The 26,310-nt window shown below is 42.8% G+C and overlaps 1 protein-coding gene across 5 annotated transcripts in view; it reads right to left on the bottom strand.

Annotated features, from left to right (window-relative positions):
• SYBU (syntabulin) overlaps positions 1 to 25,995 on the bottom strand; it is a 70,144-nt gene extending 44,149 nt beyond the window's left edge. Inside the window, exons 1-3 of one of the 5 annotated variants that reach the window (XM_037048410.1) lie at positions 25,893 to 25,995; positions 22,423 to 22,503; positions 20,449 to 20,653 (exon numbers count right to left, since the gene is read on the bottom strand). In XM_037048410.1, coding sequence (XP_036904305.1) covers positions 20,449 to 20,653; positions 22,423 to 22,446 — 229 coding nt within the window. In that variant the 5' untranslated portion in view covers positions 22,447 to 22,503; positions 25,893 to 25,995. Of the gene's footprint in view, positions 1 to 1,673; positions 2,149 to 20,448; positions 20,654 to 22,422; positions 22,603 to 22,907; positions 23,158 to 25,892 lie in introns of those variants that run through there. The other 4 variants (XM_037048412.1, XM_037048418.1, XM_037048413.1 and 1 more) reach the window with 4 other exon arrangements.
• Between the last annotated feature and the right edge of the window lie 315 nt (positions 25,996 to 26,310).

The raw sequence follows: 26,310 nt of genomic DNA on the forward strand, positions 1-26,310 counted from the left end.
ATAACTGTCCACGGATTTTTTGATGGAGTTAATAATAAAAAGTTCACCACAGCAACTGGGATCATTCATAAAAACTCTTCAGAGGTGTCTTGTGTTAGCAAAAAAAGTGACTTCAATATTATTGACCACACCCAGTTTCTGATTACTTGGCCCATAATTTCATTAACACGGTGACAAACAACACAGCCAGCATGAGGAGTTCAAGCAAAGATTGAGAAATGATCTTGTTTTATTATATACACCGAACCAAAAATATATGAATCAGATATTGTGCTGTCTGGAGTAAACAAATGAAAATGATACTCAAATTAGAAACATTCCCTTAACCTTCAAGTTCCAGATAATTATAACGGCCATTGTTATAAATTAATAAGCCTGACATGCCCTTGCTGGTATGGGTCAGTTGGTTTGAGCATTACCTGCAGACTGAAAGGTCATGAGTTTGATTCTCAGTCAGGCACATACCCAGGTTGTGGGTTCGATTCCCAGTCGGGGTGTGAGCAAGAAGGCAACCCACCAATGTTTCTCCCTTGCATTGACGTTTCTCTCTTGCATTGATGTTTCGCTCTCCTTTTTTCTCTCTCTTTCTCTTTCTCTCTTTTTTTCTTTCTCCCCCCATCCTGTCTCTCTAAAAGCAATGAAAAAATTTCCCTGGATGAGGATAAAAAAGTATATATATATGCATGATACGAAGTGACCTGTGAAGATGCTTACTAAGCAAATAGGAATGTTGTATCACTGATTCCTGTAAGTGCTTTCCATATTAAATATTTAATTGGTTACTTCATTTGTACTTTGATGAGGAAAACTGCATGGGAATTTAATGAGGATCAATATTACTTAAAAGTATGTCCATTCAAACTAATCAATTAGTGGTAATTTTCATTACTAAGTATATCTTTGTTATTCAAATATATTTTAATGTAGAGTTACCTTAGAAACTAGTTAGACCAAAAAAAAAAAGAATAGACATTTCGTATGAATAACTTTTAGAAAACTACTCAACTTTTATGAATACTAAAGGAACTGAAAATAATTTGCCATCTATGAAGGACTATCTTAAAACTTGATGGATTGAATAAAGACAGAAATAGAACTAGGCCTGAATAAAATATATTGATTGCCTGAATTTAGAATCCATTTGAAGAAAAACCACCATTGCTTCATTTTTGGCCTTTATTTCTATTTTTATTATGAAATATCCCAGTTCCTGGAACGAGTGAACTTGGCACAGGTAAAAGGATTTATTTCTCCAAATAACCGTTTTTGACTTTGGACATATCCAGTGTACATAGGACCTCAGCCCATTTCTAGACGTGATGGTGCCTAGTGCCTTGTTCATGCCTCTGTCTCCTTTCCCTGTGCTGTGCTCTTCCTGAACCCCAGAGGAGACTGGCCCTGAATCACAGGGGATGAGAACCCCTCTTGGCTGCTAGGCTATTTCATCATTTATTATCTCTGCCTTTCTCTTGTATTGCATGTCCCATGCTTCATCCCAAGGAAACCAGACCTCCTCTCCGAAGGTGCAAGCCTGCTAATTAATTACTCAGACCGATCCCAGTGCCCCAACAGGCCCAGCAGGCCCGCACACTGCGTCAGGAAGCCTCACTTTCCTGATTCCTCTTCCAAAGCAGATAAAGCCCCCCAAATGGAGCCTAATCATCCAAAATTACCTCTTGCCTTTAAAATCATTCCCTTATGAGTCAGTTCCATAAATCCTTCTTTTAAAAGAGAGATGGTCCAAATACATTAAAGTCCATGCTTCAGATTCTCCACCCTGAAAAGTAACTGTTTTTCTTGAAAACTCTCAGACTCAAGGGGACAGTAAACATTTTCCAGTATTGAGAAACAAGTCAATGTTACACTTGAAATAAAGAGAAAGCAAACATGTTTTGTTTAGTTCTCTGATCATTTTGCTAAAGTTACATAAGAAAGAATATGTACCCACCATGTTTTCAGTACAAGTAATTTCAACAATTAAGTGCTGGGGTCTTCTTAAAAATTGGAGACTGAAAGTATTTATAGTCAGGAAGGCAGGAGCAATTTTTCACCTGGCATGTGGGCCTCACCTGTCACTAATATGCACAGCCAGTATCTCCAGGGACAGGTGTGGAGAAGATGAATACCTAAACGAGCTTTTCACTAGAGTAACCGCACATAGCATGTGAACCACTACATACACTGGGGCTCACCCAGCATCTCTTACCAGTCTAACACTTTGCTTCCTACTGAAGAAGAAGCAATAGGAATGTAAGACATAATCTCCCACTGGTTCAACAAATACGTATCAAGTCTTGGCACTGCACTAGCCCACAGGCATTATCCCCAGCCCCCATACTGATGGGACTCGTAAATAAGCCAAAATGCAAGTGGTATTTACTATTAACTGGTAAGCCTAGTACGACAAACCCATATCTGTGAAAATCTGTGAGTTATCAGAGAAGCTGCGACATCTGCCTGTTTCGTCTAACAAAGGACTCTCATTTGGGAAAGGGCGGGGCCATTCATTTTACTGCTGCAGAGAGTACATGTCAAGTTGTGCAGAGTGAGACCAGAGCAAAGGCAACAGAGCCTCATTCAACACCAGACAGCCATCTCGTCCCCCGTGGCACCTGCGGCATTTTCCTCTATGCAACACTGAAGAAGTGGTGATTTTTCTTCAACAAGTCCTGTTTAAGGCCCCTTCTCTGCTCTCCGCCTTCCCTCTTCCTCCTCCTTTAAACTTCACGGTCCCAGTTGGAAACAGACCACCCGTCCAGATAAAGACAGTTCCGCTTTCCAAAATTCTATGTAAGATATCCTTCATTCACATTTACTCCAAGATTCTAAGAAGAGCGAAGACAATTTATGTTCCTTGGCTGTTCATGTCCGAGCTCACTATGCGCCAACCCATATGCGGACCAAGCACAAGTTAAAGAGATTCATGTGTCAAAGCCTGCTCTGGCTAAACCCTTTGAGTCCGCCTTCTGTTCCCTGCTTCTGCCTTGACTCCCAAAGCTGTTTTGTGGAATCCATAGACTTCTGAACGCCATGTTTATAACTATAGCTCTTGGTAGCTATGCTAGTATACACACATTATCAATAACAGAAATTTCTATTATGATACCATGAAGAAACTGTTTCTGACAGGAAAGGGCAGAAATCCTGAATGATCTAACCACCAAGTGTGGGGGGTTCCACATTTTCAGAAGAATACCAGAGAAAAATGAGAACATTTTACTCCGGTTTTGGCATAAGGGAAGCTTTGCTCTGAGGACTTTAGGAAAAGGCTGTCTGCACTGGAGAAGGAGGAGTGTTTCTTTGAAAACATGGAGAAGCATGTGTGCACACACATTCCCACACTAAGTCTTAAATTGTTTTTACAGTTCTTTCTCTATTATTCGTGGTTAAGTATAACTTCCTTACACACACACACACACACACACACACACACACACACACACACAGGAACCCTGTCCCACATTTTACAGTGTGTGATCCATTTTGAAATATAGGAGGATTTCTTCATGGGGTCAACAACTTAAAATCCCACTTACAAGGGCCCAGGATGGCCACTGGTGAAACTCAGGAAGCGGTGGCCCTCATCAAGGCCACACCTGGGTGATTGCAATCTTCGGAGAAGGAGACTCATTTGCATGCCCTCCTTGATTTACAATCAGGAATAGGCTTTTTGGTGTTATTCTTGTTCATTTGCTTTCAACCTGTCAACATGGACTGAAAATAATAGAAAGAATATTCCCAGATCCAGGAAGTCCCAGAAGTTGAGGCTTAATAACTAAAATGCTGTAAGAACTATCCCTACAAACTGGTTTCGAAAAGGACAAATACCATATGATCTCACCTTTAACAGGAAGCTAAACAACAAAACAAACAAGCAAGCAAAATATAACCAAAGACACTGAAATAGAGAACAGACTGACAGTGACCAGAGGGGAGAGGGGAGGGAATTTCAGGGGAAATAAGGGAGGGATTTAGAGGAACCTATATAAAGGATACATGGACAACAACTGAGAAGGGTGGAAATGGGAGGGAGGGGGGAGCATGGGGGGTGGGATGGGATGGGAGTAATAGACAGAAAACTGTACTTGAAAAATAATTAAATAAAAAAATTGGAAAAAAAAGAAACTGTTGTTAAAGAGAAAAAAATTAAGATCTGTAACGACAAATGGGAGAAACAGCATTGATTACAATTTCATAGCTTGAAATTCATTATAAAGTTATCTATTTTCCCTCTTTGCATACATTACCACTCTTTGGAAACATGGGAAATAATCACTAATTATCTACTTAACAGTTCTAAAAAAAGTAAAATCTTGTAAAATAACTTGAATCTTATTTTGAATGCGCTAAAGGAACTTACTAATAAGGAGAATCTGTTGGGATTTTTAGAATTTTAGCTTATATTTTAATTATAAAAGTAATAACTCTCATTGTGGAAAATCTGGAGTGCAGAAAAGTACAAAAAGCTAAGGAAAAACATGAAGAAATAGTATTTTCCTATAATTGTACTACCAAGAAAAAACATTTAACAATTTGGCATATTTCTTATTGATCTTTTCTTAAATACATATAGTTGTTCTGGTTGATTGTTTTTTTGTTTTGTTAAAGTTTCAACTTATATTATAGACAGTTTCATTACTCTGTTACTGAAAATGTTCCCTGGAACTTGTTAGACTTGAAAAAAGCTATTGAAGACTAACAAGAGCCATTCAAAGGGGCCCCAGTTGGCCAAAGATGGAATAATTTAAGCACAAAAAATAATAATAAATGCAACTGACTGATAACTATTGGATATTTTTAAAAATCTGTGAGTTCATAGTCATACAAAAAAGCAAAACTAAAGAGGGAGAAAAATTCCCCTTTCACCACAAGAATTCCAACCTACTGGAAATCACTGGATGTGAGCCAGGGACCAATCCTTTATGTTGAAATTTGACAATTAAAAGGAAAGAAAACTTAGCATATACTCCAGTTATAAGAACTGGTTTCTACACAAACTATATTTCAATATATTGATGTTGTAAATTCTTCCTTACAACACACTCACTTCTTTGTGTTTTAAAAGAAAAACTCTTTCCTCCCTTAATGAAAGATGGAGTAGTAGAAATAAAAAGTTACCATTTTGTAGTTATTTCTAATTAAATTTTCTAGGCAACAAGCGTAATGAATACAGTAGAAGGATCAGTGCCCATTAAGTGTTTTTAGGACAACGGACATACAGTGTCCAATGGGATGAGAGACGAAGTGCACAACACCCTCCATAAGGCATTCTTGCCACAAAAAATTACCCCGAACCGATTCAACTTTGAAAGCAACCGACCACCTTATAAAATACATGAAGAATAGTGTCATGAGTTAAATCAGGGCTTGTCAAACCGCAGCCTTTAGGCTAATCCTAGTTCTAGTTCGCAGCCTGCTTTTGTAAACAAAATGTTACTGGACACAACAGCCCTGCCCAATCCTCCCCATGACAGTTACGGTGGCTTTCAAGTTCACAATGGCAGAGCTGAACAATTGTGACAGAGATCCTCTGGCCAGCAAAGGCTAAAATATTCACCACCCGGCCCTGTACAGAAAAATTCTGCCGGATTCTGGGTTAAACAATACTATCAGGAAGCAAACACACTTTGAGAGAGTTGGGACTATTTCAATGTTCTCTGTCATACCGGGGAATTATGGTAATTGCGTGAGTAGTGAAGACGGCATGATGATTATGTAAGAAAATGTTTAATTTTTACAAGAGACGACTGCATGCTGAGGTATGTAGGTACATGTAAGAGGACCTGAAGTCTGGAGATTTTGCTTTAGAATGCTTCAGCAAAGTAAAGAGGGAAAAGGAAAAGGGGTTGGATGTAGCCAGTGTGATAATACCCTGCTATTGCTTAGTCCAGATAAAGTAAATAAGCAGCATATTAGGGTTCACTGCAGTATTTTCTCTGCTTTTAAGTATGTTTTTAAAAAGATTTTATTTATCTTTAGAGGGGAAGGGAAAAAGAGAAGGAGAGAAATATCAATGTATGGTTGCCTCTCACGAGTCCCCTACTGGGAACCGGCCTGCAACCCAGGCATGCGCCCTGACTGGGAATCGAACCGCTACCGTGTGGTTTGCCGGCCCGCGCTCAATCCACTGAGCTAGCCAGCCAGGGCTTTAAGTATGTTTTACAAAGTTTGAAAATATCTAATTTCTCAAAATCATTAAATGAGTAACTTTAAAATAGATATGAATACAACATTTTAAAAAAATCAATCTCTTCTGGGATACTTCAGGTTGTTTCTAACTGTCTCACTATTATTAAATTGCTTCAATGACATCTTTACAGGTAACTATTTTTTGGATTACCTTAAATAATTTATCTCTAAAATTAGTGGGATTACTAAGTCTTCCAAGTAGTTTAAGACAACTTGCACTCCTATACTGTTGTTATGAGGGTATCCCATTTATCAAATTATTGCCAGTACTGATACTATTTTTGCTTGCATTTTTGTCAACAATGAAAAATATATCTGTGATGTTTTAGTTTGCATGAATTTAGTTATCAGTGAGGCTGACTGTCTTTCACCTGTCCACAGGTCTTTTTACTTATTCTATATATTGTTCATATCCTTTGACAATTTTTTTATTAAAAAGTTTAATGATTCCTTATTGACTGTAGAAAATCCTGGTTCATGAAAGGCATCTACCTTTTGTCATATCTCATCCAGTCAGTTGTTTGCTTTTAACTTTATGTGTTTGACTTTCAGACATTTTTTTATTTCTAGTTGTTAAATCTGTCTGTATTTTTTAGTTTTCTTCTAATGCTTCAATGCTTAGACTGTTTTTCTTTACTCCAAGATCATTTAAATATTTACTAATTCTCTATTCTATACTTTTATAGCCCAACTTTTCATTCAAATTAAGCCCCTTTGGAATTCACTTTAAAATGTAGTATGAGGTTCATAGTAATATTATGTTTTAAAATTTTTAAAGAAATGTTTCTTTCCATATTACTGTGCAGTGCTTTCCTGGTGAAAACTTGAAAGCAATGAATATTTTTTGCAAAGTGAGTGTAAATATCTATATATATTTTTAAATTCTACATCTTAAAATACTAGGATTGCCCAAAGTGTGTGTAATATAGTTTCCTACTATTTAACTGAAGGGCCTAATTGCCAGGGCTACAGAACACATTTGGGGGCAATTATGATGACCAACCCCTGTTTACTGCCCTTGCACCAATTACATACAAGAATAAAACACTGGATTCTAAAGACTACAAATAAAACATTTCTTCAAAATCAAAGAAACATCTCTAATACTTTGGGGTCCAAATTTTTGAATTTAAGCCTCAGAGCTCATTGCCGAACTAAACAATTCCAGAAGACACAATTTAAAAAAAAACATCAGGCAGAGGAAAACGTGGTTTTGTGCCATAATGTCTTGAAACATTCAGTTATGGTTTAATGCTATTCAATGTTCAGTTGCATGTTTGGAGGAAAAATCATTGCTATTCTAAGGAAACACTACTTAAAACTTGGGAAATTTAGTTGATTCTCATGAATGACAGAGGTGTTTGCAGACCACTCATTCAACCACCTATTGAGTATCTACTATGCGTCAGACACTGCCATGGTGTTATTATTCTTCCTGCTCTAGGTACTGACATTTTTTGAGATAGTCAGATGAGGACAAGTAAAATGCCACATCTTAAAGTGCTCGTTAATATGAACCCTGGGTAACACCACAAACCCCTCGAATGCAGAAAAGAGCTAAGGAAAGTACTCAAATGCACTGAATATAGGTACAAAAAGTAACACTTATTAAGTAGTTATCATGTGGTAAGAACACTACTTTTATCATACAATTTAATAATATCTTATTTTATAGGTGGCAAAACTGAGGCCCAAGGAGGTTAAGAATTTCAGGCACACGTCGACTCAGTGACTCAAGATTCAAACTCAGGTTTGTCTAAATTTTATAAAGTCCTTGTTTTTCTAACTACCAAAAGCTAGCTGTTGTCTAAATTTTTCTACGTTTGTTCTCAGAGGAAACAGCAGCAATTCTGGGAATGCTCAAGTTAAAAACAGACAAAAGGAAGCTGTTAAAAAGGAGCTATCCCATAATAAACAGACCACAAACATCTGAGGCAAGAAGTTCTTTCTAGATGGTTCCAGTTTTCCAATATTCCTGCTTTAACACAGTAACCATAGAATGCTTGCCATTCAAATGGTTTTGCATTCTACATTTTCAATGGCAAAATTTGAACTTTTATTCCTTTATTTAATTGTAGCATCTTTTTGGAGTGAGAATTCACAAGTCTGCAAGGCACTACACTAAGTTTGCTTCAGTATCATGTAACACTACCTAATTGCCAGTGTTGAGGTGTCATTCGTCTGTCTATCTATCTATCCATCCGTCGATCCATCCATCCATCTGTCCATCCACCCTTTCCACAAATAATTACTGATTTCCTGTTGTGTGCCAGGTAGTCTTGTCAATATTGGAAATGTAGGAATGATCAAGACTCTAACTTTGTCCTCAGGGAATTCCATTCTAGTGGGGGAGAGAGATAGTGAACAAGTAAAAAAAAAACCACAGAGAAGATATTTTGATTGTGATGTACTGTTAATGAATTGAACTGGGTGACATTATAAACACTGACTAGGTGGGAGGTGGGATGGGATGGTACTACATCAGATAGGTTGCCAAGGAAGGCCCCAAAGAGGTCACCTGAGCTGAGACCAAAACAGGAGAAGAACCCAGTCACGGAAGGGCCTGGGGAAGAACTCTAGGCAGTGGGAACAGTGAGGAACTGGGTGCATTGAGGAAACTGAAAGGAGTCCAGGAAGGCTGATGGGGAGAAAAGGGCCGATGACCAGCTTCAAGGGAGGTAGAAGCCCGAGTATGTCCGAGACTGCGGGCCAAGAATCCGAAGTGGATCTGAAGTGCAGTAGGAGCCGTAGGATGCAGTAAGCAGATGACAACAACTTGGTTTGTGGAGAAGAGATTGTATTAGGTATAACATATCTAGCCAATATATACTGAGTGCCTACTCAGTACCAGGCATGTTCTAAACACTTACCTACAAAACTTAATTTAACTTAATATTCTCTTGAGATGGGCTACAAATACAATCCCGCTGTGCAGAGGACCATAGTACCAGCACTGGTGTTTGGGCCGCCTGCCGAGGTCTAAGTGGCAGAGCCCGACATGAATCAAACAGGCTCAGAGCAGAAGGAAACAAGCCCATGAGGAGGCCACTGCCATCGCAGACACGTGAGATGATGGTTTGACTAGGAGGTAGTACTGAAAATTGAGAACAAGTAGATGGATTTGGGATAGATTTTGGAAAAAAAGTCATTGAAAGCCTTAATTTACAGCAGTGAGCAATACGAAGGGATCAAGAACGTCTTCTAAATTCTTCACTTAAACAAGGAATCTGGGGGTCATTTCTGAGTTGGAGAAAAATGTGTGTGTGTGTGTGGGGGTGAAACCAAGACTCCTGGTTTTAAGGCGAAATCTGAGGCACAAGTTACCCACCAATTCAGAAATGATCAAATAGGCGGCTAGGTCTGTGAGCCTGATGCTCAAGGCAGAGGTTGGGGAACATCAGGTGAGGGATTTACAGACGGGAGCCCTTGACGAGGGCAGGAAGGGAGGAGGGCTGAGGACTGTGACCTGGGGCGCTGGGACATTGTGGGGACAAGAGGTGGGGGTGAAGCCATCAAAGGGGACTTAGGAGTGACCCGAGAGGCAGAAGAACACTCAGAGGGGTGGGATCAAGCCGTGGAGAAAAACCTTTCCCAAGATAGGAGCTTGGTCAATGACGTCGAATGCTGCTGAAAAGTTGAGGGGATTGAAGGCAGACGACAGAATGGGAGAATTGTCAGTGTGGTCACTCACCTGCTTAACACGGCCAAGTGGGAAACAGGATTTGGCAGAAGTTTGGCTGGGAAGAGGAACAGAGAAACAAGAGGGCAGATGCAAGCTGATGAGCGGCCAAAGGGAGTTTATTTTTTTCAAAAGATGCACATACTTGTGCCCATGTGTGCGCTGATAGAAATGAGCATCTGTGTGCGGATGGCAATTCAAATAAAGCACCTCCACTAAGCCATGCAGACAACATCTATACAAATATAGTGGAGAGTGAAATACTTATTTAATGAACATCTTCCTGGTTTCTTGGAGACAAAATAATCATTCCACATACGAACATTCCTGGGATCTCTGAGCTATTTTGAAGCTTTGAGTGCTCCCATAAAAGTCATTCAGGTACAGCGCCCCCGGCAATGAGAGAAAGTAAAATGAAATGAAGTGAGGCAGGGCTCCATTTCTTGCTAGAACTCGGCACTCTCTCTGAAACGAGGACCTCTCCTTGGTTCTCTACCTAGCCTCAGCCAGGTTGCTTGATTTGCATTATCAGCCAAAAGAGAAGGAATTTGTACAGGAAAAAAAATATCTTGATCCCAAAATGAAATATAGATAGTATGAGTAAAGAACCTAGGAATCTGTCTGGTTTGGGGGAGGGAGTTGCTGGTGCTGAATTTGGGAAACAGGGTGGCTCTGTTATCGCCACAGACAGGTGAGCCCGGCACAGGTGAGGGGTACAGGCTCTAACTTCTCTTGCCCTTTCTTTCAGAGTGCGACCTTTCCCAAGTAAGCATGTTACCGATACTTTTGACTTTCTTTCTCCTTAGCAATACTAGTTTATTTGCAATTTCCAAGCCATGCCTTTTCAAAGACTCAGTGTTTTTGTGTGTTGTTAGGTTGTTTGGCAAGAGAAAATGGAGAAGAGGGAGAGGAAAGGCTGGGAGAACCGGAGAGTTAGGAAGGAAAGGCAAGAGAGAGACAAAGACAGACACTGACAAGTTCTCTCTTATTCTCCTGAAAACCTTACAAGAAAACGCCAAACCACTCTAAGGTCACCTGAGTTACAGTTGGCTCCCCTATAGCCATGTAAATATTCCTCCCTTCCTTCTATTTTTTTCTCACATTGAGTATCAGAAGTCAGTAATGGTGAAGAGGGCTAAGAACGGGAGAATGCTAAGGAAAAAACAACGTTCACTACATAGTCTCTCTGATTGCTACATCTGTGTTTTTTCTATTTGGAGAAAAAAGACTTGTTTTAGATAATACATGTGTATCATGGCATTTACTTCTTTTTCTTTTTTTCCAGAAAAGAACAAAGAGAAGAGAGAGAGAGAAAAAGAGGGAAAGCACTCAGAAACAGTCTAATTCCAATGGCATTCATGAAATAAACTCCTGATTTTTGAAAGTTAGCCTCACAGAATAAATGTCCATCTGCAGAAGAACGACGGAATCAGTGACGACCCCCTGTGGGGTGGCATGTGCACTGGTACAGCGTATCTGGGGGACTGCTACACACTGGCATGCAACGACAGGTACTGGGACTGCCTGCAACACACATTCGGGGACAGGGGTCTTGTCAGTACGTCCATCGTGCAAGTCCCCTCCTAGGATTGGCCCCTGGCCCAGAGCAAATGTTCAATGAGTATTTGCTTAACAAATGAACAGAAAGGGTCACCGATTAATATAGCACAATCTCACCTGGGCAAAAAGCAAAACAGAATAGACCCTATAAATGTGTTGACCTCCACTCTAACATACGTGTTTGCTCATTTCTGTTACATTTAAACTCGAAAGTATACGATAACAGGCATTAAAGAAACACCTCAGAATAAATAGATGGGTAGGTTAGGATCCACTGAGACTCAAGAATTCTGAGGGTTAGTTAGGTCATCGGCTAAGAGGACGCCTAACTGCACGGACACCCACACCGAAGTGGAGAGAACAATGGCTGAGCCGGCCACAAAGGGGGAACCGCGAAAGCGCATCGCATCGGAGGGAGGAGTGGGAGGATGCGTTTCTACAGGGCGGGGACGAGTGCAGGAGGAGCCCACCTGATGAGCACTGGCGTCACTGGGACGCAGTCAACCTGAACGACTGGCCCCCTGGAGCCTGATAGTGGGACGCAGGCACGACAGTGGAGCGCCTGGACGTGAAGCAGGCTGTCCAGGGGTGTGAGCAGCGGCTGGGTCAGGAGTCTCTGCCTGCTCTGGTTGTGTCCGCAGAGCAGGAGAATGCCACGCTGAGTGGCAGGGGAGGTTTGGGTCAGTGACCGCACCCAGGAGCTGGCAGAGCGCAGTCTTGCGTACCTGAAGTGCTCTGAGGCTCCCTCCCGTGGGTTAGTGGGAGGAGACTGGCACTTCCTGGGAGTCAAAAGCACGGGGTGTAAGGTGGGTGGTGGCTAGTGTCAAGTTAGAGTCCTGGGAAAGTGGGTGTGTGGCTTTGTGCTACATTCCTTCTTGACTTGAAACCGGGCTGCTGGTTTTTCTCACGGTTTTCTTTAGTGGGGCATTTTCTGATTTTCTTAGCAAGAGATTTCTCTTTTGGCCACCCACAGCACTGGAGGGCATGGTTCTATGACGGAGATTATTATTTTTTGCTTGACAGGAACTTCTCAGGTCAGGATTGTTATCTTTATTTAATAAATCTGTTAAATTGAGTACCGGGTGTGGCTCTAAGCTGTCTCATTTCCCCAACTGTTAAGACAGTCTTCTACTCTCAACAGATTTTATTAAATGAATGAAAATACATCGCTTGTCCTGTTCTCATAATTGTGCCTTCTACCAAGTCCCAACAAATACTTACTAAGTAACAGTTCCATGTCAGGTATGATACAGGTATGATACTGTTCCTGCCTTCATGGAGGTGATAGTCAGCCCGTCCACTGGGGAGTCAAGTAATTAAATAAGAAATCTGAAAACCAGGTCATGTGATATGAGAGACGAAGCATACAGGAGGGACACCCAACCCAGAAATGTGTCCTTCAGCTACCTACCTTCATCTATAGACATACTTACCTACATAGGTGACCTTTGAATACCATGGGTTTAAACTGCTGGGCTCCAGTTTTACATTTTTCCCCAATAAATATACAGATGGCCCTCCACTATCCCTGGCTTTTTAGTTCTCAGGCCGGTGTTCAATCAACTGAGCCACACCAGCCAGGGCTTATCTGTGGCTTTTCTATCCATAGATTCAAACAACCTCAGATCAAAAACAGTATTTGGGATCCATACTTAGGCATTCACACTTGTGAGGAGCTGACTATACGCATTGTTCTAGACCATTTTATATAAAGGACTTGATCTTCCATGGATTTTGGTATCTGAGGGGGGTCTGGGAACCAGTCTCCTGCAGATACCAAGGGATGATGGCAGTTAAGTTTGGGGGAAGTCTTAAGTTATACACGGAATTTCAACTGCATGGAGGATGGTACCCCTAACCCTTGCGTTGTTGTTCAGGGGTCAACTGTATTCACACACAGCCTTTCTTTCCTTCCTTATATGTCTTTTTTGTCTACCCCAGTATCATTACAGTGATCATTTCTCTACTATGTTCAGTATCTTTTTCTCTGTTTCTTTTTTATTGCGCATTTCCCCTCAGCCTAAACACCTTATCAACATGCCTGTCATTTGATAAACATGCTATCTTTATTATACATGCAACACTTTAATTTTTTGTCAATATTTGATGATTCCAGAGAGAGAGAGAAAGGAGGAAGAGGAAGGGGGAAAGAGAAGGAGAAAGAGCTAGACGGAGAGAGTAAGAGACAGGGAAAGAGATGGAGAGAAAGGGAGAGAGAAACAGAAAGATACGGGGGTGGGTGTCTTTGTGTCATTGACTGGCTGCCTTCTGTCAGTGCCCAGCTGGGGACCAGACGCACTACACAGCCATGTGACCTGACCTGGCACCAGCCTGCAACCTTTTGGTGCAGCAAATGATGCTCCAGCCAACTGAGCAGCACTGGCCAGGTACAACACTAGTCTCTTTTATTTTCTCTTTTCCATCCCACTGAGGCTTTTTAAAAAAGCTGTCTACACTCTATTTGTCACCTCCCATTCACATCTCAACAGGATGCAATTTGGATTCCATCCCCATGGCTCTCTGGGACTATTTCTGCCTAAGATCCCTGATAACCCAATATTTTTCTCCCCGAGTCCTTTTCAGTGCATGGCTAATCCTGGGGTGACCTCTGAACCTACTGGCCACTTTCCTCTTAAAAGTCTTCCTTTCCAATTGGAGAAACTTGTTCTCAGCTGCCTTGGCTTCCTTTTTCTGCCTCCTCTTGCTTTATCGTAGAGTTCTAGCCTCGACCTTCTGGTCTTCATCCTGCACACACTCCCCTAGGGCATATCCATCCCTGTAACTTGCCTACCAACATCTCTGACTTCTCTTCCCTCCAGGCCTTTACCTGGAATGCCACAAAACCTCATCTGAGCTCATCAACCCGACTCAATGTCCTTCTCCCCAGTCCTGCTACTCCATTCGTGCTCATCCAGTGGGAACTTAAGACACCATCCTTCTCCCTTCCACTTGCAGTTGGTGACCAAGACCCATAGGCTCTAGGCCTTCATCTTCATACACATCATTCTATCAGTCTCCACTTAGACTGTCACAGCGGCCTTCATGCCAGGCAGGCTCCCTCGCATCAGTTTCTGCCCCTCCAAGCTGCTGTCTGACACATAGTCAGACAGATTTTTCTAAATTATAACTCTAGTCATAACTATTCCCCTTCATTGGCTCAGTAGCCCAGAGCGATATCCCACTACTTATGTCTGCTACTTTGTCTACAGATTGAGTTAAAAAGCTGAGTTTCTAAAGTTCTGAATAGTGCTAGAAGGCATTCTGAATACTGCCCAGTTCTCGAGTGCCCCTCCCCCATTGCCATCCAACCAGGCAGCCCCACTCTTCCCATTGCTACCCCACACTCTCTGTGTGCACCCTTGGTCTCGTGGATCGTGGGCGTAGCACAGCACCCAAAGCCTCACCCCCTCGGACCGGCCTGCCTTGCTAATCTCCCATCAGGCTCTTAACTCAGGCTCACTGATGCCAAGGCTCACGCTTACCCACTGCACCACAGTAATGAATGTTACTTCTTTGAATTCTTGGGCTTATGAAATGTGGGAGGCCAATGTGATACTAAATGGAGCAACACACTCAAATTACAAGGAAGGAGTGTGTGTGGAGTGGGCGTGAGTAAAAGGGGCAGGGAAACAAAGAGCGTAAAGATAGCCATGTGGCAATCACATCGGAAGATTTGTTCTCTCCATTTACTTTGGTGCCAGGATAGGTTGGTAAAATATTATATTTTCCCAGTGTCTGTGTTTCTTTAATCTTTGTAGCCTTGGCACAATTTCTGATCCATGGCAGGTATTAAATAAATGACTATGGGATAGTACATTTTTGTGGAAGTTTGCAAAACACTGAATGTCTAGCTCCTCCCAGGCCAGTTTCTCTCTCTTTCTCTTTTTCGTCTCTTTCAGTATACCCACTGGCTGTTTAGGGTACACTCATGGTGTACCCAATATATATCCACTTTTGGTGTTTCCCAAATCATCCTAATACCAAAGAAAGAAAATGCAAAAGAATAAAAACCATGGCTTGAAATAGTAAATCCAGAGAGAGCATTAAATAGGAAAATAAAGGAAGAAAATATTTTCTCTTCCCCTTTACTTTCCTACCATTTAAACACAAATTAAATCCATTATGTAGATACAAATAATATTATTGATAGGAGTAATGACACAGGAATAGCAAATAAACAGCGAGAAGCTGTAATCTCCAAGGAATGTGCATGCATTTTCCTCATCCCAGGCCCAGCTGGCCTCCACCTCCACCACCTTGACCCTCATTCATCTGGTGATGCCACTTTGGACACACCCCTTGCATTTCTCATACAGAATCTCCAAACACAGACCACAGAGCAGTGAGGCTGACTTCCACTGACTTAAGAGTCAACTGGAAAACCTGCAAAATACAGATTCCTGGGCCCTCCCATTCTGAGATGATACAGTGGGAATGAGGCATCCACATTTTAAAAGCATTTTCCTGAGGATTCCATACTTTCAAATTAAGAAACACTGTCACAGAGATGAGTATTTTAGAACATAAAAGATGTTCACATTGAGTCCCATAATTTGCTTTTAGGCATGGTCCAATTCCACCACGATTACTTTCACAGTCACTGGTGCTAAGTAATTTTTTTTAACTAAATGTCAAGAAAATTTTGCTCTTGTCTTCCTAATTGCAGTTACCACATCTTTACAGAAATAGTGCCTATGTATGTACCCTTCATTTGTAACCTATTTTATTAGGTACTTATTTCTGTGACTGAGGCACCTAAGCACCTGAAATATACAGTATGCAACTGTGCCTAGCTTCTATCTTCATCAAAATGATACTGAAGTCTCGGGGTCATTTTTTTCCCTTTCTTCACAGCAGGTTGGCAGCCATTCAATTATGCTGTAGTTTGGTATTGCAGCTCACTTTGCTTTAAGCAGTTCATCTCAATTCTGTTCATTATGTTCAAAGGCTTACTCTATCCAGATGCCAGATTTCCTCCACTGGGCAAAAGCAGAGCAGAAATATTTCTGCTTGGCAAGGCCTGGCAAATTTTTGGAGGCGTTGTCATGCCATGCAGAGCACTCGTCAGGTTGTAATTTGCCTTAATTGTCCGTCCCACAAACAGCAACAATGATTACCTCTCAGTCATGGCACTCAAAGCAGGATTTCTTCATAGCCATTGCACAAACCAAAACACTTTCTGCAAACACCTTCCTTAGGATTAGAGCAACGGCTCTTGGGTTCTGATCACCGAGAAGATTGACAAGGTACAGAGTTCTTAATGGGTTAAGTCACCAACTTGCCTGTGTACCTGTGTGCGCAGATTAGAAACATAGAAATAACTCAGAGAAATCACTGGTCTCCCATAAAACCACCAGTGTTCTATACGCATAATTTGTTCCACCTGCCACGTTTACAAGGCACCCCAAGGAGAACTAGCTTAAAATCCAGCAATCCATCTGCCTCCCAGTTCTAAGGGGCAATTATTGCCTCAACTAAGCAAAGAGGAATGCCCAGCATGCTCCTAACCATGTCTGGTGACAGATGTATGTGACTGACTTACTCACCCTGGTCATCAGCTTTGCTAATAGTGGCTGGAGTCCCAGTATGATGACAAACACAATTAACTACCTTAACTACCGACAAAAAAGGGGGGGATGGACAGAGACCTAGATGCAGTGAGCCACACCAGGACACAAATCATACATATGGGTTTTATCACTTCTCATGGGTATGTTAAAACAAGAAACACAGGCAGGGGGGTTGCAGAAGAAAAGACGGAGACATCAGGCCAAAACATTGGTTAAAAATAATTAAAAATAAAAGGGGGGACACGGGAGCAGGTGTTTTGTTACTAGTAGGTGTACTTCCTTATGTGCTCTCTTTTTAAAAGAAAGTGTTAGTTAATATTTACCAAAAGTATACAATGTTTTACTTGCTATGCACACAAAATAGGGCCCGGCCTCCCATATGTACAGTATCAACCTAACTGCACCCAACTGAGGTCACAGGGACTAACAGGAATGCACACTGTATGGGACAGCCTCTTAAAAGGAGAATGATATCGCAGTACATTGCCCCAAAATGCATATCTTCAAAGAAATTGTGCTAATAAGAAGCTATTAAAAGAAGAGCTCTTTGGGGACACACCCCAAATGAATTGCCAAAGGTCATACACAACTCCTTCCTGAAATGAGACAGATGCAACATTCAGATTAGCATATAGAATATCAAGTCATTAACTGTTCCTTGTCGAGGCCCCCATGGGAAAGAAGGCGGAAAGCAGTGGGAAGGAATAGAGAAGAGTAGAAATGGACAGGTCACTTCGAAAACAGTTTCCAGTGTTTTAATTTCACAGATCAGTAAAATTAAAAGAAAAAAATGAGAGCGGGGGGGGGTGAAGAACAAAATCATTATCATGATTTTTTTGTTATAATATGAATAATAGGAAAATCAGACTCTCAGCATAAAAGGCAATCCTTTATGTTAAGTAAATTTAACTTTGTGTAAACTCACCACATTATCTTTCTTTTAATAACTGAATATCTTAGAACATATGATGCTCTTCACAAATAATGCTTTTGATACAGATTTGAGGAGTCCCTAGGTTGCAGTTCTGAAAATGCAATTTTCAAATTAAATTGTATCTTCCTTTATCATTTTGTCTGAATATTGTAAGAATCCCCTTTCACATTGGAGAGCATGATTGTAAAAGAGATAAGCTAATGCAGACTGACCAGTGTAAGGTTATGAATCTATGGTGGTAACAGGCAACACTGAATAATTTTAGTTTCATTATAGAAAAGGACAGCTTTTGTAACATTTGCATGCACCCTGGTCTTTGACTTAACTGCCATGGTTAAGCAGCCAACACACTTTCTGGCCTTAGTGTTAAAACGGTTGGATGAAAACCAGCTATTTCCCCCTGCTGGTCGGACTCTTTTGCATTTTCTACCACACTGCCTGCAGCTTTAATGCCCCACAGTACCAACCCATTTATTTCCCATCCACTGACTGACCTCCTAAAGCATCATTAACACGCCCCCAAAGGTCTTTCTCCTGTCAAATTGAGTCAGCACAGCACTCCGAGTCATCCGTGGGGTTTGTCAGGGCTCTGCAGGAAAGGCAAACAAAGATGGAAACAGCACCAACCCAGACCCTGGGGAGTCAATCGCCAGCATGGGAGATGAGGTCCAGGAACAGAGGGGATTCCGCCAGGAGACAGGATGCAAGGCTGAAGATGGAAAGGCAGGTTTATAGACACCCATCATTAGATACTTCTGCCACTCAATTCTCAGCTAGGAAATAGCAGAAGGATCAATATCTACTTTCGATTTTCATGTACAGCATTATGGCCTTAGCGGGAGATGGGTCTTTTGGGAAGGAATGCTGATCCAGAGAACAGGCCTCGGAGAGAGTGATTCATGAGCCAAAGTAGTAATTCTATTGGTTTGCCAAATACGTTTTCTAAAATATATTTGGAGATTCTCTTTTTTTCTGACTAACTTTTTCTTCTTTTCTGATAACACTCCTCACCCTGAAGTCAGTTTGAGAAAACAATTATGTGGAGAGAATACGAGTAATAAATGTGGACCTGAGTTATGGAAACAAAGCCATGCCAGTTTGAAGGGCTATCCCCTGGGTTCATCCACACTCTGCCAGAGTGATCCCAGAGCGCCAAGTGGAGTGAAAGCGAACAGCGTTACATTCTGCAAACTCGACTCGAGTTTCTCGGGATCTTAACTACTCCAGCTTGTCAGTGTTCTTGTTTTCCTCCTTATCAAGCAAACCACCAGTGGGCTGCCATTTTAAACTAGAGTCTTATCATTCCAACAGCAATAAGTATTAAAATAGAACATTTTGATAGAACTTTTTTCAGAACAAAGCAGATAATCTAAGTTGTTACAGAGAAAAAATTAAAAAATAGGCAGCCTCGTATTTCTAATACACAAGTTGTGGATAAAATTCTTTTGTGGAAGTATATAATTAATCCAAAATCACATTTTAAAAATCCCTGAAAAATATAGTTTACCAATACTAAATATAATGATATATTATATCCTGCTAAATTAGGGTGTTAATCCCAGCATCTTAATTCATGTGTTGCTTCTCATAATGGGTTAATCTTCAAATTTATTTTCCCTAAATAAGTTCTAAAAATCATCCACTCTGAAACATTCTTCACTGATCATAAGACAGTCAACTTATTTAATTTTTACCCAAATTCCTAATACTTCTCAAAGAATGCAAATCCTTCTAAGTCATATGCTTCAATGAGTACGCATACTGGGCTCTGTCCAGTGGTAATGATGGCACCTTCCAGAGCTATGAAGAGACTTGTACTTTTACCAAATACGCTCAGAACTTTAAGGAAACTTCCTTAATCATGTGCCAAAACTGACATCCCTAGATCGTCATATTAAGAACCATCCTTTTTAAAGTACTTCTATGAGCCAGGCACTGAGCTAGAAGTATATTTAGGTACATGGTCTCATTCAACCTCACAGTAACTCTACAAGATAGGGGTTACCCCATTTTCTGGATGTAATAACTGAGGCTTAAGGGGCCTAAGCAACTTGCGCAAGGTCACACTGCTTATAAATGGTGACAAAGCCAGGGATTCCAGCTCAGGCCTGGAAGATCACCAAGCCTGTCCTCTACCCCTTTATCAGAACTCCAAGGTCAGTCCTGGGATAAAAACCTCCTTGATCCTGAGGTTTAGGAGTTGCTTTACCTTTGGGGATTCCATAAATAGCAGTCCACAGGCTTACAAAGGTTGTTAGTGTGAAATGCAAGCTAATATGTTTTGCAGATTTAACAAAAAACATTTTTAAACAGTTCTAGAAACAAGAGATTAGAATTTACATTGTAAATTATAAACTAAAAGAACATATAAAACTTTCGTATTTGTAGGTCAAACAGCCAAAAAAGTGCGACCACGGATAATTGATCCTAGTAACAGAAATCTAGTTCTAGGCACTCAGGAGTACCACCCGGATCCACTCGCAATGCACCTGGAATGCACACACTTCATACTGCACCTGAGCAGAAGCTGTTGCTGCTAATGGTCCTCGCTGAGCGCCCAGACCTGCTGTGGCTGAACTCTCTGCTCTCTTCCTCGGAGAAGGGAGACTCGGAGGCCGGGGACACTTTGTGCTGCTGCTGGGGCAGATGGGGCCGAAGAATCAGACGGGGAATTCGGCTTCGGGAAAGCTCCTTCTCATGCTGCTGTGCTCTCTGCTCCTTCTCAAATGGGACATCAAAAAGAAAACAAAAGGAAATTTGTTTCCTCCTCTGAGCTCCAGTCCGTTCCTTTTGTGCTCAGTTTCTAAGAAATCACATTTCTGACGAGTGAATCTTCCCAGAATAGCTTATCTCAGTTGCAGAAATGATCTCCAAAACTCTTCCACTGAGCTAACCCTTCTAACCTACCGAACAGCACACGCTTGAGCAAGGATGTACACACACACACTAACATACACTCTTCCCCCACTGGCAGGAAGGCGATTCTGCACTCCCAGGGCATTCTGACTTACTTTCTCACTCTGGCTTTTTCTATCATGTTCAAGCTTTCCACTGTCTCAAGGATTTGCATTACCCTCAGCCCATTATTTGATTTCCTCTAGGCTTCCATTTTGCTGTCCCCGAGTTAGCAGTGACAATCTGATTTCGACTTTCTAGTCTCCTGGCCAAAGTAGACCCCACACCTGAAACAATTCTCTCCTGACAGATCTTGCAGCCTTATCTTTCAAATCCCTCCTCTTCTGTCCAGGATCTTAATTATTCATTAATATCCTGGTACACAAGGCTAGTTGCCAACAGAAAAGCAAACAAAAAATCCAATACCTGGTAAGATGGCTCCACCTTTTACATCATGTTTAGCTTTTGTTTTCCTTACAGGATACCCATGAGAAGAGATTTTTCTGTCTCTTAAAAACACAGCATGAAATACAGAGGGCCATGCCTTTTTTTAATGCATAAAAAGCAGTATTTTGGCCATGTTTTTCCAATTTTAAAGTGCATTCCCAACCATTATTTCATTTGATCTGGCCTATAACCCAGGCCACGGAGAGAACACTAATTCAGGTCCCTATTTACAGATGAGAAAACTGAGGCTGAAACAGGTAAGTAAAGATACTTAGCTAACACAGCATGCCATCTAGAAGCAGAACAGGGCCTGAAGTGCACTGCTTTTCGGAGTCACCACTACCCTGCCTTATTAAAATGGATTCCTAGGAGGAGCTCTTTGAAAAAAAAAAAAAAAAAAAAAAAAAATACCATGCGCCCTCCAACCTCTGCAACTGAAAACGGGCTTTAGATTAGGTAACCACCACCATTTCGAAACATGACCTCCTGCTCCTTTCCAAGCTGCTTACCAGGAAGGGTCGCTGCCAAAGTAAACACCTCTAGGAGGCCCGCACAGTGCAGGAATTGAAGGGAAAGCCCAGCCGCGGGAACTCCTAAGGTCGCTCAGGCATCCAGCCTACTCAGGCATCCAGCCTACTCGGGGGCGAGAGCCGCACCCAGTCTCTGGATTCGTTCTGCACATCAGTCACCCAGCAGGTATCACACGTCAGCCACTCCGCCTAGCACACTGCAGACCCTGAACCAATGCTGGCTCGCTGACATGCTGGGGTCCTTATTTCTCAGTTGCCAATACATGAAATGGTTTTTAATCACAGCACTCATACAAGGACATCACTTGAGAGCTAGCTCCGAAATACCCAGTTTCGGGAGATGGAATTAACCCTCCAAAGGTAATCTTTTTCATCCTCTTGCCAACCTCCCAAATCTGTTCCTCTAGTGTCACCTACCCATCTCATCATCTGAGCAAATGTCCTTCTGTCTCCCATCACCCCACCACCCCTGGTTCCCGTTTATCCTGACTCTAAACGCCGCCCCCCCCCCCCCCCAACTCTCACCTGGCTGCTTCTCGCTCCGTAGTGGCTACCTGCCCTACCCCTCGGGCGCCCAGGGACACTGCCACCCGCCGCCGCGAGACCTGCCCTCCTTACCTTGGTCTCTCGAAGGGGTCCCATGGCGCTGCTGCCCGCCCGCTCCTCGCGCCGCCGCGGCCGCCGTCCGGGAGGAGGCACCTGTGTGCACCGAAGCGAGGAGACTGCGCTGAGCCGGCGCGCTGGCTGCGGGGAGCGGCTGCTGCGGGGCTGACGCGCCGCAGCCACTGCCGCGGTTCGCGCTCAGCTGGGAAGGCGCGCCTGGCCGCCCCGCCCCGGCCGGACACGTGGTGCCGCGGCAGCCACCACCACCACCACCCGCGACCGCCCCCGGGGCGCCTCCCCTCCCCCTAACCTCCCTCACCTCCCTGCCCCAGGGCAGCTCGTCGGAGTCCGGGTTCGCCGCGGGCACATCCCCCCCGCACCGCCCCCCACCCGGCCCCCACCCGGTGCCGCGCGTCCCTCCCTCTCTGCGGACCCGAAGGGGGCAGGCGAGGCTCGGAACATCTGCATCTGGGAGGGGCCCGACACCCTCTTTTGGACACCTGGTATGGGGTTGGAAGGCTGTGCACGTCGGATGGAAGAGCTCAGAAAAGCTGCGACATCACTGAGAGCCAAAATGGAGAAGGGGAAAGTTTTTCCCTCGCAGCCCCTCCCTGCGTACAGCTCCCCACAATTACCTCGCCGGAGAGAGACAGGGCGGGCCCCCTTCACCCTGACCCCAGCCAAGCCAATGCTGCAGGGCTGACACAGCTTCTGGGTTCCGGGATCGCAGAGGCTGCGATTCCCGTTGGGGAATTTGCATCGGAAGGTCCTTAGGTTGTCAGCACCGTGCCGCCGCAGCAAAGAAGGATGAGGCGGCTCCCGAGGGATCAGGGAGGCAAGATGCTCGGGGCCAAAGCAACCTTTTCTCCAGCTCCGCCCTCAGCTGCCAGGGAATGAGCCCCGACACAGGGTATAGGAAGGACCCCGCCCTTGAACTCAGGACGCCAGGTTCAAGGCACCACTCCACTCCCTTCAAGCTGAGTACCTTTATGCCTAAAGATCTTGATCAATTTTGCATAAATGGCATCTGAACCTGGAACTTTCTGAACTTCAAGCCCTCCCTACATGAGAGGGCTATGACCCTTAATAATTGTATTTGAATCTCCAACATCCCCATTTGCCCTCCAAACAGCATTTTTCTCAGACCTCGATGGTCAAGTCTACAAATGAGTCCAGAGAGAGAGAGCCTGAAGTTAGAGGACCAGTGTAATCAATTGGCTTTTTCCCTATACCTCCAAAGAAGTGTTGTTTCATACACCTCATGCCTTTTCAATCTACTTAGTTCACTTAAGCAATGGGGTTGATAATCTTAGAATTCTTTATTTGGGGGGAAGGGGTGATAAATTAATACTTTCCATACCCATACTTGTCTCAGATAAGGACTTCAGGAAACTGATGGTCCACCATGATTCCTACAATTTATTATTTCCTGAATTATGAGCCAGAAGACATACTGTTAGATAGGAATGAGCTGTTAAGGTAACAAGGCGCTTCTGAGTTCCCTCCTGAGAACCAAGAGTTGAATCTGGGTGCCTAATAGCAGAAACATCCTCCTCGGAGCTACCTAATTCAGAATCTGAGTCATTCTTGACTTCTCCCTCCTGTAGTCCCCACATAGCAGAAACCACCAAGTGATCTATCTACACGCTCTCCTCGTAGTAATGTCTTGAATCTGATTATTTCTATCCACTGATGGGCTGCATTGCCTTTATTTAATAAAGTCTCAATCATAAACATTCTAGATTATTGCAATAGTGGTCTAATTAAAGTTGCTTTGCGTCCAGTTTTGCCTCTTATCTCTTTCTAGCCAGTTTTTCAATTTTTCTCCACAAAGTCTTTCCGAAAAGCCAAATCAAAACATATTTCTTCATTAAAACCTGCTAATGATTTCACAGATACCCAACTATCATTCAAACTCCTTACTGTGGCGCAAAGGTGTTTCATGATCTGGTTTTCTTTACTTCTCCGATCCCATTTCTTGCCAGTCCTCTCTCTCCTACCAGGTACCCTGCCCCCTTTCTGTTCTCCTTCACCACCCTCCTCCCTCTACAAATACACACCCCTCAAACTGTAGAATCTTCAGTTCTCTGGAGGTATCTGCTGTCTTTCTCCCTAGTTGCTGCACATGCTGGGGCCTTTGTCTAGACCATCTCTTGTACCCCACCCGCCTGCCCTCCTCAGGTCCTGAAGATGCCTTAAGTTTCATTTTAGAGAAGACTTCCTCCAGGAAATCTCCTCTGCTCCCCCAAAAGGGTAAGATTCCCCCATTACATACTTCAAGGATATCTGTACTTAATTTACCCCAGGAGAGCTGGTATGCTCTTATATCAGAATTCCCTGTTTATTTGTCCATGTCCACCAGAGATCTCTTCACCAGGGATCGTAGAGGTCCTGTCACACAGTAGGCACTCAATACATAACCAATGAAGGAATGCGTGGATGAGCGAATTCTATAACCCCATGGGGAGTCCATCAGTAGGATAAAGAACATGCACACAACTTCTGTTCTGAAAATGACTCAGGGAGGCTGCCTCCATTATGCCTTTGTATTTGATGATGGGGTATATGCCTAAAAAACCCAACATGTGTTCAGTGAAAGCTTTCACTGCAGAAGTGCAGGCAGTGAGTGAGCGGCTGTGTGGCGAGAGGTTCCCTATGTCACCATAGCAACCCTGGGAGGGAAAGGCTGATGATTTAATGTTCGGATGTCTCTTAGGTCTGGACTTTTGGAACCCAAGCCGGTTTTTCCACCGCTCTAAAATGCAAGTTTTACAAATGATAGTATCTATGTTCCCTTTAATTTCATTCAAGTGTTTCTTATGTCATTAAGAGAAATGTCTTACAACGTTTGGAATATACTATCAAAGAGCTATAATCTAATACAGTATATTACATTCATCCTTCATCTGCTTTAAAATAGCCCCATGTATCATTTTTCAGTTTCTACTTACATACTGATTTTATGATCTGGTTTTGTAATTTTGTGGCTTTTCCTTTAGAAATGAATGTAATGCTGGGTTTTGGAAAATATCAGCTGCTTTAGAAGGCGAGTACCCTTCAGGATTATAAACAACATCCCTTCCCAGGCCTGGGAAGGAGCACAGTATTGCTTGCTGAAGGAAAAGAAATCTGTCTACGTAATCATGCCTCCAAATCTGGTATAAATGATTTGGTTCCATGTTTATGTGAAATTTGTAATTAAATGATTCATACCTTTCATTTGCCCACAACTTTATATTTTTAGAGCTCTTTCACATATTTAATCTTATTTGAGCCTCACAAAAGTCCTGTGAGCCACCTGGATCCCATCCTTGAAACCAGTTAAGTGATAAAGGACTAGTTTTTAAGGATAGGAACCCCTGCCCCCCACCAGACTGCAAACTTCACAGAACAGACAATACAAATACACGGCCAAAGAGAAAACCTCTGCACCATACCACCGAGACACATCGTGGCCTCCACCTCCACACTTTCTCAGAGCTCACCTGAGTATGCTGGGGGCTGTCTGGGACTCAGTCAGGGCTGACAAAGCACCATCTCTTAATCTTGTCAGTTGTGTGCATGAGCACTGCTGTCTGTCTCAGTGACCCGATGTTTGGTGATCTGCACAGCAGCAAGGAGCAGCTGACGTGCTTTACAGCACGTCATGGTCATGAAGAAACAGAACTGCATTCTGGGGCATCTTGGGAATTTTCCCGTGGTGGGGCGCAAACCCATATATGTTTCGTACCAGGGAGAGAGCTGCCTGTTTTTGTGTAAGAGTGTGTGTGAATGATCCACCCTCCTCTTATTGTATGTGTGTTGTTGTTGCTGTATGGTTAAAGGACTTTGATGTGAAGCTATAAAGAGTAAGAATTCCATAAGATCACTCCCCTACAATAGGGCCCAGAGAGGAGGTGGGGT

Source organism: Sturnira hondurensis, unplaced genomic scaffold (genome assembly GCF_014824575.4).
Source record: "Sturnira hondurensis isolate 20B ecotype Veracruz unplaced genomic scaffold, ASM1482457v3 Scaffold0006413, whole genome shotgun sequence".
Taxonomy (NCBI): domain Eukaryota; kingdom Metazoa; phylum Chordata; class Mammalia; order Chiroptera; family Phyllostomidae; genus Sturnira; species Sturnira hondurensis.